This window comes from Clupea harengus, chromosome 26, assembly GCF_900700415.2.
Source record: "Clupea harengus chromosome 26, Ch_v2.0.2, whole genome shotgun sequence".
Classification (NCBI taxonomy): domain Eukaryota; kingdom Metazoa; phylum Chordata; class Actinopteri; order Clupeiformes; family Clupeidae; genus Clupea; species Clupea harengus.
Window position 1 is genome coordinate 1,422,081 of NC_045177.1, and position 15,003 is coordinate 1,437,083.

Below are 15,003 nucleotides of genomic sequence, written 5' to 3' on the forward strand. Positions count from 1 at the left end.
TCGGTCAGACTGGCCGGACCTCAATGACCTGTCCAACAGAGCGGCAGTTCGACTGAAATGGGAGAAAGGAAATTCACACACTGCACCAGACGCATCTGATGCAGTTGTCACAGACCCAGCTGTTAATGTGGAGGCTACTGTCTACCACAATGGGACACAATAAACACTCCATAACACAACAGCAAGAAAGTCCCTCCTGAACATTAAACAGGCAGAGACAAAGCAACACTGGACTGGACTGAGACTGCAGGGGAAGTTGGCATGCCTTGACTTTGCTGACCACTCTGTCTCTCATACAATGTACAGGAATGCTGCTGTAGGAGAGGACATCCTCTGCTTTACTGTTAAACTACAGGTGTTGCCAACTAAATACAATCTGGCATTGTGGTACCCTAACAATCATCATCCACACTGTATAATGCACTCTAATCCCAACCAACATTTAGAATCCATTGCTCATATTGTTAATGGCTGTAATAAGTACAAAGGACTTTATACTGCACGCCATGACCGCATTGTCGACCTCATTTCTAGCACTGTTAAGGGAGTATTCCCCCCCAATGTGTCAATGTACAAACACTCCTGTATAATGCCAGATTTGTTTAACAGTTCTGATGATGTGTTCTGCAACATCCCTAACACCCCTGATGTTGTTTTCTTGGACAAGGTTAAAAGGGAGGTAGTAGTCCTTGAGGTAGCCTGTGTCTATGACCTCTATATGGACATAGCCTTCCTTGACAAGTTGACCAAATACCAGCCCATTGTTGCTAAGATGAGAGACCTAGGCTATACATGTAAGCTGGTAGTATTGATATTTGGAAGCCTGGGGCATGTCCATAAGCTTTCGGTCAGTGGGCTACGACTGGCAGGGCTGACAATCCAAAACAACTAGCAAAGTTCTGCTCTGTATCAGCTGCTATAGGTAGTCTTGCTGTTTGGCGTAGGAGATGTTTCTTGTACCCATGAGTCACTAAACTGTATTCAACCTCTGAGAAATGTTTGAATCCTTTCTGTACAGAATATGATTGGTGGATTCAAATAAATAATTTAAATGTGTGTGTGTGTGTGTGTATATGTGTGTGTGTGTGTGTATGTATGTGTGTATATATATATGTGTGTGTGTGTGTGTGTGTGTGTGTGTGTATGTGTGTGTGTGTGTGTGAGTGTGTACACAAATACATGCAAACATCAGTGTAAAGGCACCTGTGACTTGATCTGCTGTGTGAGCTGCTGAGAGGCAGCTGATACTGGGTCTGCCAGGTCACTGCTAAACTCCTGCTGCAGGGTGAGCCTCAGGGAGACTGTGCTGGGGGCTGCTGTGGAAAGAGCCAATGAGGCGCCAGCTGTGGGAGAAGCAAAGAGCCAATGAGGTGGCAGATATGGCAGAAAAGAGCCAATGAGGTGGCAGCTGTGGGGGAAAAGAGCCAATGAGGAAATCCCTGAATAAGAATTGTCCCACTATGTCAAAAACTGAGATTAATAAATACCAGTGCTGTTTGCCAGTGCTAGCCTGGTGGTAGGAGGTTCCGTGCTTGAGTCAGCAAGTGCTTCTGTGGTGGGTGGAGGAGGAGGTGCTTCTGTGGTGGGTGGAGGAGGAGCAGGAGGTTCTTCTGTGGTGGGGGGAGCAGGAGGTGAGGCAGGAGGTGCTTCTGTGGAGGGTGGAGTAGCTGCAGTTGAGGCATCAGGTGCTTCTGTGGTGGATGGAGGAGGAGGAGGTGGAGCATCAGTGGAGGGTGGAGCATCAGTTGCTTCTGTGGTGGGTGGAGCAGGAGGTGTTTCTGTGGTGGGTGGAGTAGCAGGTGCTTCTGTGGTGGCTGGAGTAGGAGGTGCTTCTGTGGTGGCTGGAGTAGGAGGTGCTTCTGTGGTGGCTGGAGGTGGAGGAGGAGCATCAGTTGAGGCAGCAGGTGCTTCTGTGGTGGCAGGAGCTTCTGTGGAGGGTGGAGCAGCAGGTGCTTCTGTGGTGGGTGGAGCAGCAGGTGCTTCTGTGGTGGGGGGAGGAGGAGGTGCTTCTGTGGAGGGTGGAGGAGGAGCATCAGGGGGTGTTTCTGTGGAGGGGGGAGCAGCAGGTGAGGCAGGAGTTGAGGCAGCAGGTGTTTCTGTGGTGGGTGGAGGAGGAGCAGTAGTTTCTGGAGAAACAGATGTAGGAGCTGGTGGAGAAACAGATGTAGAAGCTGGTGGAGAAACAGACGTAGGAGCTGGTTTAGAGCCAGTTTCTTATATGTAAAAAAACAAAACAAAACAAAAAAAAAAACTCATGTATATGTGGATAAATAACTGGCTGAAATCTTTACTTTTCAATAAAAAAAACTCTGAGGGTGTAGTTTGTGCAGCTGGAGATGAGTGTGTGTGTCCTGAGGGTGTAGTTTGTGCAGCTGGAGTGTGTGTCCTGAGGGTGTAGTTTGTTCTGCTGCAGATGAGTGTGTGTGTCCTGAGGGTGTTTTAGTGCGATGGGAGTGTATGATCGTTATTGTCTATAAAGGAAGGCATTGCAACGGGAAAATCTCCCGTTCATCGCGTCCATTCGTGCCCCACCTGTCACGTCGCCGTGCCCTACCAGTGGGGCGCGCCTCACACTTTGAGAAACGCCTAGCCTAGCTCTAGTGGTGACTGGGGTTAGCCTAGCTGTAGTGGGTACTGGGGTTAGCCTAGCTGTAGTGGGTACTGGGGTTAGCCTAGCTGTAGTGGTGACTGGGGTTAGCCTAGCTGTAGTGGTGACTGGGGTTAGCCTAGCTGTAGTGGGTACTGGGGTTAGCCTAGCTGTAGTGGTGACTGAAGGAGTACAACCTAGGGCTAAAATAGGCAAAGGTCAATAGGGTTAAAATAGATCTTTTTTATCTATGACTATTTTTGTAATTGTTTCATAGCTTCAGCATGTTTATCATTGATGAAGTAATGACGAGTTCTTTAGCTTACTTTGAGGTACAGTGTTGGGTACTGGGAGTAGCCAAGCTGTAGTGGTGAGTGGGGTTAGCCTAGCTGCTGTTAGCATAGCTGTATTGGGTACTGGGAGTAGCCTAAGGGTAGTGGTGAGTGGGGTTAGCCTAGCTGCTGTTAGCATAGCTGTGTTGGGTACTGGGAGTAGCCTAGCTGTAGTGGTGAGTGGGGTTAGCCTAGCTGCTGCTAGCATAGCTGTATTGGGTACTGGGATTACACCTAGCTGTAGTGGTGAGTGGGGTTAGCCTAGCTGCTGCTAGCATAGCTGTGTTGGGTACTGGGAGTAGCCTAGCTGTAGTGGTGACTGGGGTTAGCCTAGCTGTAGTGGTGAGCGAGGTTAGCCTAGCTGCTGCTAGCACAGCTGTATTGGGTACTGGGAGTAGCCTAGCTGAAGTGGTGAGTGGGGTTAGCCTATCTGCTGTTAGCATAGCTGTATTGGGTACTGAGAGTAGCCTAGCTGTAGTGGTGAGTGGGGTTAGCCTAGCTGCTGTTAGCATAGCTGTATTGGGTACTGGGAGTAGCCTAGCTGTAGTGGTGAGTGGGGTTAGCCTAGCTGCTGTTAGCATAGCTGTATTGGGTACTGGGAGTAGCCTAGCTGTAGTGGTGACTTACTTTGCAGCGTAGACGTGCTGGTGAGCACTGGGGCTATAGATGCACTAGGAGGAGGTGGCCCAGTGAACTGGATGAAGCCTGGTTGGTCACTGCTGATGATGGAGTTGATCCAGTTCTGATAACGGGACACCCTGGCGTACACACCAGGAAAATTGGGTCGAGCACAACCGACTCCAAAACTAACGATACCGGACTGGATCCACACAGAGTCCTGTCTGCTCACCATCTCCTGTTTGTTCACCATTGGTCCACCCGAGTCTCCCTAGAATCCATTTAATTTGAAGTTTCAGAGCGCTGCTTTTATTTACCTTAACCCCACCATAACCACTAAATGGGATAATAAAAGTCATATGTAATGTTGCCTTAATAAAAGTCACATCTAATGTTCTCATATTAAAAGTCATATCTAATGTTATCATAATAAAAGTAATATCTTATGTTCTCATATTAAAAGTCATATCTAATGTTATCATAATAAAAGTCATGTAATGTTATCATAATAAAAGTCATATCTAATATTATCATAATAAAAGTCATATCTTATGTTATCATAATAAAAGTCATATCTTATGTTATCATAATAAAAGTCATGTAATGTTGTCATAATAAAAGTCATATCTTATGTTATCATAATAAAAGTCATGTTTAATGTCATCAATCACAGTGGTGCTTGTAGGAATCACCAGAATGTAACCCAAATCCCCCAAATGTAGAATTGTAATTCTTTGTTGAGAAAGCAATGCTGTTTTACCTGGCAAGAGTCTTTCCCTCCAGCGAGAAGACCAGCACAGATCATGTTGTCTGTGATTGAGCCGACTCCATACAAAGAGTTGCACTGTGTGTTCACAATCACAGGCACCTCCACTTCCTGTAGAGTCCCAGGGGATGGAAGGGATTCTGGGAGTGACATGGAGACAACACACTCAAGACTGGGAAAGGGAATGTTACCTAACTATAACACACTTAAGACTGGGAAAGGGAACGTTACCTAACTACGACACACTGAAGAATGGGAAAGGGAACGTTACCTAACTATAACACACTCTCACTCGGTCCACTTCTGAATTGAAGATTGAAGCAAGAACTAGACTATGGTATGATTTAAGCAGTTAATATACCTTAACTAGTTACTATATTTAACATCAGTATATGTACACTTAATAGGTTATTACTAATTTTTGTTTACCTCCTTCACGGATGTTTCCAAAGCCAGTGACCCAGCTGTTGGTGCCGTTGATGAACACACTCTCACTGGCAGCCAGACACACAGGACTGATGTAGTTAGTGAAGGTGACTGGGGCACTGAGCTGAAGCAGAGCGATGTCGTTGTCGCTGGTGAACCTGTTGTAATCGGGATGGCGGATGATCGTACGCACAGTGCTGCTAACTCTGTTGGGGTTGCTACCATCCAGGCTCTCAAGACCCAAGAGAACCGTCAGGCGACTGGGGTTGGAGCTGAAACCATGACAACCGAAAGACCAATAGGGTCAGAGCTGAAACCATGACAACCAAAAGACTAATAGGGTCAGAGCTGAAAGCATGACAACCGAAGGACCACGAGGGTCGGAGCTGAAACCATGACAACTGTTAGGCCACTGGGGTCTTCTACAGAAACTCTCATTTTCTTTACAGTTATTGAGGTAAACAGACACAGGTCATGTTGTTATTGAGGTAAACAGACACAGGTCTATCTCTGTAGGGATTCTTTCCATGTTGTCAGACACTTAAAATAACGTTATGAGCTTGTCAGTGGCGAAAACAAGTGGTTTACCTTGACGCAGAATTATACCACACAAATCTACAATTTACATTAACTGCCATTCTTAACGGTTGCCTGAGTTCATAATTACATCATGAAATGGAACCTTCAGTTGGCAACATTCTGATCACATGTTCCTCAAAGGGTTGAAAAGACCCCCCAACCCTCTCTATGATACTCTGATTAGTGTTACTGTCTGAAAGTTTATCCTAGACTCTTCAATCTTAGGTTTTAGGTTTTGAGTTTTGAGGCCATTTGAAGGTCTTACCTGCCGAAGCAGTGAGCTGCCGTTAAGACCCACTCCTTGTTGATCAGGGACCCTCCACAGGAGTGACGTCCAGACCGCTGGATACTGGCCTGCCAGGCCCAACTTCCTGCTGGGGCATCCTGGCCCCCAACTATCCTGGTGTTGAGTGGAGGTCTACCACACACTGCAGGTGGAGTTGAGACAGATTTTCAGTATATATCCAAAGACATTTACACACAAAACGCAAAACACGGCACTCATTACTAGACCTCATGGGTGTTTGTCTCTAATGATCAGATACATTAATCTCTAGAGATCAGACATGTTAGCCTCTTTGCTAGTGCTCAGACATGTTAGCCTCTTTGCTAGTGCTCAGACATGTTAGCCTCTTTGCTAGTGCTCAGACATGTTAGCCTCTTTGCTAGAGATCGGACATGTTAGCCTCTTTGCTAGTGCTCAGACATGTTAGCCTCTTTGCTAGTGCTCAGCCATGTTAGCCTCTTTGCTGGCAATCAGACATGTTAGCCCCTTTGCTAGCACTGAGATATGAGTAGAGTGAGTATGAGGCTATGGTGAGATAGGAGTAGAGTCAGTCTCAGGCTATGGTGAGGCAGCACCATCTGGGTGAAGTGGTTCTTGGAAGTGAAATTACTGAACAGAATATTGCAAGCCTTTAAAAAACAAAGAATTGTCTGAATGTAACCGCCATGACTTTATGATGACTCACCTTGTGCAGTTGAAGGCGAGTGTGTGTCTTCTGAGGGTGTAGTTTGTTCTGCTGCAGACGAGTTTGTGTGTCCTGAGGGTGTAGTTTGTTCCGCTGCAGACGAGTTTGTGTGTCCTGAGGGTGTAGTTTGTTCTGCTGCAGACGAGTTTGTGTGTCCTGAGGCTGTTGGAGCAGGAAGCCCGGGACAGGAGACGCTGTTGTCAGCATCAACCCCGCTGGAGTTGAACTGGATGAAGCCTGGCTGGTCACTGCTGATGTGGGAGTTGATCCAGCTCTGGTAACGGGACACCCTGGCGTACACACCAGGAAAATCGGGTCGAGCACAACCGACTCCAAAACTAACGATACCGGACTGGATCCACACAGACTCCTGTCTGCTCACCATTGGTCCCCCAGCGTCTCCCTAGAATCCATTTAATTTGAAGTTTCAGAAAGCTGCTTTTATTTACCTTGACTCAAATCATAAACACTAAATGGGATATATAATTAAAGTCATATGTAATGTCATAATGAATGTCATATATAATGTTGTCATAATAAAAGTCATATTTCATGCTATCATAATAAAAGACATATCTAATGTTTCCATGATAAAAGTCATATTTAATGTTATCAAGCACACTGGTGCTTGTAGGAATCACCAAAAAATATAAATCAAAACTCCCAAATGTATAATTGTTATTCTTTGATGAGAACGTATTGCTGTTTTACCTGGCAGGAGTCTTTCCCTCCAGCGAGAAGACCAGCACAGATCATGTTGTCTGTGATTGAGCCGACTCGTCCATACAAACAGTTACACTTTCTATTCCCCAGAACAGGCACCTCCACTTCCTGCAGAGTCCCAGGGGTTGGAAGGGATACTGGAAGTGGCATGGAAACAAGACACTCAAGACTGGGAAAGGGAACGCTACCTAACTACGACACACTCAAGACTGGGAAAGGGAACGTTACCTAACTACAACACACTCAAGACTGGGAAAGGGAACGTTACCTAACTATGACACACTCAAGACTGGGAAAGGGAACGCTACCTAACTACGACACACTCAAGACTGGGAAAGGGAACGTTACCAGACTACAACACACTCAAGACTGGGAAAGGGAACGTTACCAGACTACAACACACTCAAGACTGGGAAAGGGAACGTTACCTAACTATGACACACTCAAGACTGGGAAAGGGAACGTTACCAGACTACAACACACTCAAGACTGGGAAAGGGAACGCTACCTAACTATAACACACTCAAGACTGGGAAAGGGAACGTTACCTAACTACAACACACTTAAGACTGCGAAAGGGAACGTTACCCAACTATAACACACTTAAGACTGCGAAAGATAACGTTATCTAACTATAACACACTCTCACTCGGTCCACTTCTGAATTGAAGATTAAAGCAAGAACTATACTATGGTATGATTTAAGCAGTTAATATACCTTAACTAGTTACAATATTTAACATCAGTATATGTACACTTTAGTAGGTTATTACTAATCTTAGTTTACCTCCTTCCCTGATGTTTCCAAAGCCAGTGACCCAGCTGTCGGTGCCGTTGATGAACACACTCTCATTGGCAGCCAGACACACAGGCCTGATGAAGTTAGTGAAGGTGACTGGGGCACTGAGCTGAAGCAGAGCAATGTCGTTGTCGCTGGTGAACCTGTTGTATCTGGGATGGCGGATGATCGTACGCACAGTGCTGCTCACGCTGTTGGGGTTGCTGCCATCCAGGCTCTCAAGACCCAAGAGAACCGTCAGGCGACTGGGGTTGGAGCTGAAACCATGACAACCGAAAGACCAATAGGGTCAGAGCTGGAACCATGACAACCGAAAGACCACCAGGGTCGGAGCTGAAACCATGTAAACCGAAAAACTACTGAGTTCAGAGGTTGAAACCATGACAACTGTTCGGCCACTGGGGTCAGAGCTGATATGAGGATGAGGGACAGAAGGTTTCTGAGAATGTCACCCTTTTATGTCTTTGTGTGTCCATCAGCCTATCTAACCACATCCATTCACATTCATCCAGTCAACTTATCTAACCACATCCATTCACATTAATCCAGTCAGTTAATCATGAAGCTGATAATATAATAATCGCCTATATTTCTACAATCATTTTCTACAGAAACTGAACAGTCGTTTTATTTACAGTTATTGAGGTGAACAGACACAGGTCTGTAGGGATCCTTTCCATGTTGTCAGACACTTATAACAACAATATGAGCCTGTCAGTGGAGAAAAATAAGCGGTTTATTTTTGATGCAGATGCTTGCCCCATGGGATAACATTGGGCCTCATTCTCGAACGCAGTTAAGAAGAATTTAAGAGGAATTTAAGAGGAATTTAAGAGGAATTGGATTTAGGACAACATTTGGCATTCATGAAAGTTTTCTCATCTGGGATTTGCTCTGAACTTCAGAAGACTTTCCGAACTCGAAATATCAGTCGTAACTCGGCCAGAGTTTTCTCAAATGCGATTCCTTAAAAAACCACAAGATGGCCCCGTGGGCCATCTTGTGGTTTTTTGAGGAATCGCATTTAAGAAAACTCTCTGTGTTAATTCATTTGTGAGAAATCGTTGGTGATTGCGTTCACATCAACTCTACAGATCCTCGGATTAAAGTATCATTAACAATTACGTTTCACATGTAGGCCTTTAGTCATGATTCTACGAGGCACCGTGATGTCATAAAATAAATAAAAGGACTACACCGTCTAGTGAGCGTCGTTTGGCACTGCCGTCTGTGCAAGTACGGCAATCCAGAATTTTCAAGTAGTTCCACGTTGGTGGAACGAGCTGCCCTAGCACTACCAGAGCAGGCGCGTCCCTCTCTACCTTTAAGAAGCTTTTGAAGACCCAACTCTTCAGAGAGCACCTCCCTTCCTAACTGGCACTTCTACTAGTGCTTAACTTGCACTTATAGCAGTTACAGTCCTGCACTTCGTTTTTATTTCCTATTTCGTTTTTCTATTTCTTATGTAAAGTAGTATTTATTGTTACACTAGGTCTCTATTGCTCGTAGCTTGACTGTTCTCCCTTGTACGTCGCTTTGGACAAAAATGTCTGCTAAATGACTAAATGTAATGTACACGAACACTGCAAATGTAAGTGAATAAATAAATAAGCACTAAACTCAATCACGTTGATATAGCTATAGTGGAATAGAATGGACACATCTACATCCTGCAACAGTCCATCTCTGCACCGTTCAAGTCATAGACATATATAGTTGAAGTTAGATCTGCGTTTACTCGACGGTGATGCTTTCCGCTTTGACATGACTCGTTTACGAGTTGCTTTCGTGTAGATTCGGTCGATTCCGACTGCACACGTCACTACGGTTGCGTGCCCTTATAAGGAGCTGGCAGGGCGTGTATGTATGCAAATTCAGGAGCACGAGAACGCGCTTTCAATTTAAGAAAACTCTTCCGGGGGAGCACAGCCCAGAAAACTTCTGCTGCGTAGGACCACATTTTCAAGCGTGCATGAATTTGGCGGATGTCTTTTGCTTACGTTGTTTTTCCGAAGCCCGTAAGAAACATTTCAGAAGAAACTTCAGAAAATGTTCGAGAATGAGGGCCATTGTATAGCCATTTTTAAGTTGCTGGTCACAGAATTCTAACTCAATGGTGGACCAGTTTCAGCTGTTGTTTACAGCATTTTAACTCAATGGTGGACCTGTTTCGATTGTTGGTTACAGCATTCTGACTCAATAGTGGACCTGTTCGATTGTTAGTTACAGCATTTTAACTCAATGGTGGACCAGTTTCGATTGTTTTTGTCCCCACTTTGGACCTTAAACAGTGGGAAAATAAGGCCAGGTTAAAAAATCCCAAAGTTTCTCTTTAAGCCCTTGAGGAGTGAGTTTTTTTTTTTGGTAAGTCATTCCAGAATTATAACACACAAATCTAAAATTTTCATGAACTGTCATTCTTAACGTTCGCTTGAATTCATAATTACATCATGAAATGGAACCTTTAGTTAGCAACATTCTGATCACATGTTCCTGAAAGGGTTAAAAATGCCCCCCCCCCTCTCTCTTTGATACTCTGATTAGAGTAATTGTCTGAACGTTTATTATAGACTCTTCTATCTTAGGTTTTAGGTTTTGAGTGAGAGGCCATTTGAAGGTCTTACCTGCTGAAGCAGTGAGCTGCCGTTAAGACCCACTCCTTGTTGATCAGGGATCCTCCACAGGAGTGACGCCCAGACCGCTGGACACTGGCCTGCCAGGCCCAACTTCCTGCTGGGGCATCCTGGCCCCCAACTATCCTGGTGTTGAGTGGAGGTCTACCACACACTGGAGGTGGAGTTGTGACAGATTTTCAGTAAACATCCTGTTACGGCCAAAGATGGCGGACCAAACTCTGCTGACAGCGGTGTTTTGTATATAAATGTTCCTTTTTTCTGAGTTTTCACACTTAGATTTTTCAAAAGTTACCAAGAAATAGACACTGTACTATCCAATAACACCGTTACTGTAACCAGCAATAATGGTTGATGTGATTTGCGAGGCGTCTGTCAGCCAACTGTTTAACATTAGTACGTTAGCCTATGCTAGATAGCATAACTTTCTTGCAGCATACCAACGTCACACGTTACCGTAAATGCTATCTTAAAAGGGAGTTCGAAACCAAAGTTTTTTGAAAGATGCCTTCACCCGAAAGACATGTCTTGTTATACACCTGTCTATTATGGCATTGAGGTAGCTGTTAAGGTGTTATGGGCCTAGCAGAGGTTTTTCTTGTGTGTGCAAGGTGGAGCGGGCGTTGTCTCGGACCGTGCGTGATTGCTGGGCGGGACTTCTCCCTTTTTAAGCCGGCCTGCCCCAAGATGGCGGCGCTCGCTACGTCTTTTCAGTCCTTCGACTCCGTTAAAGCCCTCCTTACCACTGATTCCATACTGGCCGCTCTGAACTTTACTCCTCCCTTTGCTCTAGCTGTGGACGCTAGTGATTAGGGAGCTGACGCGGTACTCTTGCAATCAAGTGAAGACGGGCTAGAACACCCACTGTGTTTCTTTTTGCGTAAATTTAATGTTCATAAAAGGGCATATTCCACTATTGGAAAAGAGGCACTTGCTCTTGTGTTGGCTCTCGAACATTTTGGTGTTATGGGCCTAGCAGAGGTTTTTCCTGTGTGTGTGCCAAGATGGCGGCGCTCGCTACCAGGAACCGGATTGTATGATGGTTTCCCCAGGATCTCGACCTGTTTCAGCGTTCCCTGGCTTGTAGCAACACTTGGCATCACCAGAGACTTTACCTTGAAGACCCCTACCTACCTCCTACGCGCTTTTTCGTTTGCAATTCTCTTAGTTGTTTACTGGTGGTTGTTTGTTTGTTTATGTGTCTGCACTTTTTCTAGCTTAGGGCTAGTTAGTGCAGGCAAGGAAGTTTCCGGGAAGACCTTTTCCTTTATTTGTGAGTGAGGTAAGCTGCAGTGACGAGTTATTTATTGTGAGGCTTTCTTGGATGTCATTTTGTTTTCTCTCTCCTTTTGATGGCAACCGCCATTGTTTTTCAAATAAACAAGTATTTTTACTCCGCAACTGAGAGTCTGGCAATTTTATGCTACTAGGGACCTTTTGGTTCTTCAAGGCCCGTAACACAGCTACCTACCATTTCAAACAGACCCCTAGTGATCAGACAAGTTAGCCTCTTTGCTACTGCTCAGATATATTAGCCCCTTTGCTAGCAATCAGACATGTTAGCGTCTTTGCTAGTGCTCAGATATATTAGCCCTTTTGCTAGCACTCAGACATATTAGCCTCTTTGTTAGCACTGAGATAGGAGAAGAGTCAGTCTCAGGCTATGGTGAGATAGGAGTAGCAGTTGGATGACTAAACGGAATACTGCAAGCCTTTATGTAAAAAAAATAATTATCTGAATGTAACCGTCATGACTTTATGATGACTCACCTTGTGCAGTTGAAGGCGAGTGTGTGTCTTCTGAGGGTGTAGTTTGTTCAGCTGCAGACGAGTTTGTGTGTTCTGAGGGTGTAGTTTGTGGAGATGCAGATGAGCGTGTGTCTTCTGAGGGTGTAGTTTGTTCAGCTGCAGACGAGTTTGTGTGTCCTGAGGGTGTGGTTTGTTCAGCTGCAGACGAGTTTGTGTGTCCTGAGGGTGTAGTTTGTGGAGATGCAGACGAGTTTGTGTGTCCTGAGGGTGTGGTTTGTTCAGCTGCAGACGAGTTTGTGTGTCCTGAGGGTGTAGTTTGTGGAGATGCAGACGAGTTTGTGTGTCCTGAGGGTGTGGTTGCAGGTTGAGAGGAGGCAGAGGTGTCTGGAGCAGGAAGCCCAGGACAGGAGACGCTGTTGTCAGCATCAACCCCGCTGGAGCTGAACTGGATGAAGCCTGGCTGGTCACTGCTGATGTGGGAGTTGATCCAGCTCTGGTAACGGGACACCCTGGCGTAGACACCTGGAAAATCGGGTCGAGCACAACCTCTTCCAAAACTAACGATACCGGACTGGATCCACACAGAGTCCTGTCTGCTCACCATGGGTCCCCCAGAGTCTCCCTAGAATCCATTTAATTGGAAGTTTTATTTACCTTGACCCAATCATACCCACTAAATGGGACATATAATAAAAGTAGTGCTGTCAAACGATTAAAATATTTAATCGCGATTAATCGCATTTTTGTCATAGTTAACTCAAAATTAATCGCGATTAATCGCAAATTTGTATCTATTCTAAATGTCCCTTCGTTTATTTATTTTTTCCATCATTTTATTTTTATTTTAATGCCCTTATCAACATGGAAAAGTGGATTGGCTTGCTTTAAGCAAATGTTTTATTTTATTGAAAACCAACATTGTCAAACAGGGCGGTACAAAATAAAATTATAAAGTGCACATTTCAGGTAAACAAGGACTCAGCCTATAGTGCAGTTAAACCATGGCTTAATATTTTCTCTGTTTCAAGTTTGCTGGGAACATAGCAGTCATGCCTCTTATTTCAGAAACAATGAACCATAACAGTTAGGTTACCAATAAAAGGTAAGCCTACTACTTCTTTGATTTCAGCCAGCTGCCTGTTGACATTTTCAGACAACAGTGAAGCTCGCTTCTTTTGCACAACACAACTTTTAAAAGTAAACTTTCAATTCAGAAGCTTTCTATCATCCATTTCGCCGTATCGCGCTCACCATTCACTCAAACCGTAACGTTAACCTACTACACAGTTTGCGAGGCCAAAAAGAACGTTAATCTAAAAAAAAAAAATGTAAAAAAAAAATTTGAAAAAAAGAAATCGCGTTAATCTCGCGATAAAAAAATTAACGGCGTTAAAATGGGTTTGCGTTAACGCCGTTAATAACGCGTTAAACTGACAGCACTAAATAAAAGTAATATCTTATGTTGTCATAATAAAAGTCCTATCTTATGTTATCATAATAAAAGTCATATCTTATGTTCTCATAATAAAAGTCATGTTTAATGTCATCAATCACAGTGGTGCTTGTTACTGTAGGAATCACCAGAATGTAACCCAAATCCCCCAAATGTAGAATTGTAATTCTTTGTTGAGAACATAATGCTGTTTTACCTGGCAGGAGTCTTTCCCTCCAGCGAGAAGACCAGCACAGATCATGTTGTCTGTGACTGTGCCGACTCCATACAAACAGTTACACTTTCTATTCCCCAGAACAGGCACCTCCACTTCCTGTAGAGTTCCAGGGGTTGGAAGTGATACTGGAAGTGACATGGAGACAACACACTCAAGACTGGGAAAGGGAACGCTACCTAACTATAACACACTCAAGACTGGGAATGGGAACGTTACCTAACTACAACACACTCAAGACTGGGAAAGGGAACGTTACCTAACTATGACACACTCAAGACTAGGAAAGGGAACGCTACCTAACTATGACACACTCAAGACTAGGAAAGGGAACGCTACCTAACTACAACACACTCAAGACTGGGAAAGGGAATGTTACCTAACTATAGCACACTCACACTCGGTCCACTTCTGAATTGAAGATTGAAGCCAGAACTATACTATGGTATGATTTAAGCAGTTAATATACCTTAACTAGTTACAATATTTAACATCAGTATATGTACACTTTAATAGGTTATTACTAATTTTAGTTTACCTCCTTCACGGATGTTTCCAAAGCCAGTGACCCAGCTGTTGGTGCCGTTGATGAACACACTCTCACTGGCAGCCAGACACACAGGCCTGATGTAGTTAGTGAAGGTGACTGGGGCACTGAGCTGAAGCAGAGCGATGTCGTTGTCGCTGGTGAACCTGTTGTAATCGGGATGGCGGATGATCGTACGCACAGTGCTGCTAACTCTGTTGGGGTTGCTGCCATCTAGGCTCTCAAGACCCAAGAGAACCGTCAGGCGACTGGGGTTGGAGCTGAAACCATGACAACCGAAAGACCAATAGGGTCAGAGCTGAAACCATGACAACCAAAAGACTAACCAGGGTCGGAGCTGAAACCATGACAACTGTTAGGCCACTGGGGTCTTCTACAGAAACTCTCATTTTCTTTACAGTTATTGAGGTAAACAGACACAGGTCATGTTGTTATTGAGGTAAACAGACACAGGTCTATCTCTGTAGGGATTCTTTCCATGTTGTCAGACACTTATAATAACGTTATGAGCTTGTCAGTGTCGAAAACAAGTGGCTTACCTTGACGCAGAATTATACCACACAAATCTACAATTTACATTAACTGCCATTCTTAACGGTTGCCTGA

At 44.6% G+C, this 15,003-nt stretch overlaps 2 protein-coding genes and 1 pseudogene across 2 annotated transcripts; all 3 read right to left on the reverse strand.

Moving 5' to 3' along the window:
- Positions 1–1,267: 1,267 nt before the first annotated feature.
- Positions 1,268–2,989, reverse strand: LOC122128866 (vegetative cell wall protein gp1-like). Its single transcript, XM_042703817.1, has 3 exons — positions 2,914–2,989; positions 1,600–2,126; positions 1,268–1,408 (listed from the first exon to the last, which is right to left on the reverse strand). The coding sequence occupies exons 1-3, from the start codon at positions 2,987–2,989 to the stop codon at positions 1,268–1,270; spliced, it is 744 nt and encodes a 247-aa protein (XP_042559751.1).
- Positions 2,990–3,377: 388 nt separating this feature from the next.
- On the reverse strand, positions 3,378–6,072 carry LOC122128522 (serine protease 27-like). Its single transcript, XM_042703818.1, has 5 exons — positions 6,051–6,072; positions 5,574–5,736; positions 4,733–5,001; positions 4,298–4,443; positions 3,378–3,808 (listed from the first exon to the last, which is right to left on the reverse strand). The coding sequence occupies exons 1-5, from the start codon at positions 6,070–6,072 to the stop codon at positions 3,494–3,496; spliced, it is 915 nt and encodes a 304-aa protein (XP_042559752.1). The 3' UTR covers positions 3,378–3,493.
- Positions 6,073–6,154: 82 nt separating this feature from the next.
- LOC105913014 overlaps positions 6,155–15,003 on the reverse strand; it is a 9,860-nt pseudogene continuing 1,011 nt past the window's right edge.

Coding starts and splice junctions, on each gene's coding strand:
- LOC122128866 (XM_042703817.1), bottom strand. CDS start 2,989: ATGCTAACAGCAGCTAGGCTAACCCCACTCACCACTACAGCTTGGCTA. Junction 2,127..2,913: donor ACCCAACACTGTACCTCAAA/GTAAGCTAAAGA, acceptor CTGTTTCTCCAG/AAACTACTGCTCCTCCTCCA. Junction 1,409..1,599: donor CCACCACAGAAGAACCTCCT/GCTCCTCCTCCA, acceptor TTTCCCCCACAG/CTGCCACCTCATTGGCTCTT.
- LOC122128522 (XM_042703818.1), bottom strand. CDS start 6,072: ATGTCTGATTGCCAGCAAAGAG. Junction 5,737..6,050: donor GTCTGATTGCCAGCAAAGAG/GCTAACATGGCT, acceptor CTCCACCTGCAG/TGTGTGGTAGACCTCCACTC. Junction 4,444..4,732: donor TGGAAACATCCGTGAAGGAG/GTAAACAAAAAT, acceptor TGTCACTCCCAG/AATCCCTTCCATCCCCTGGG.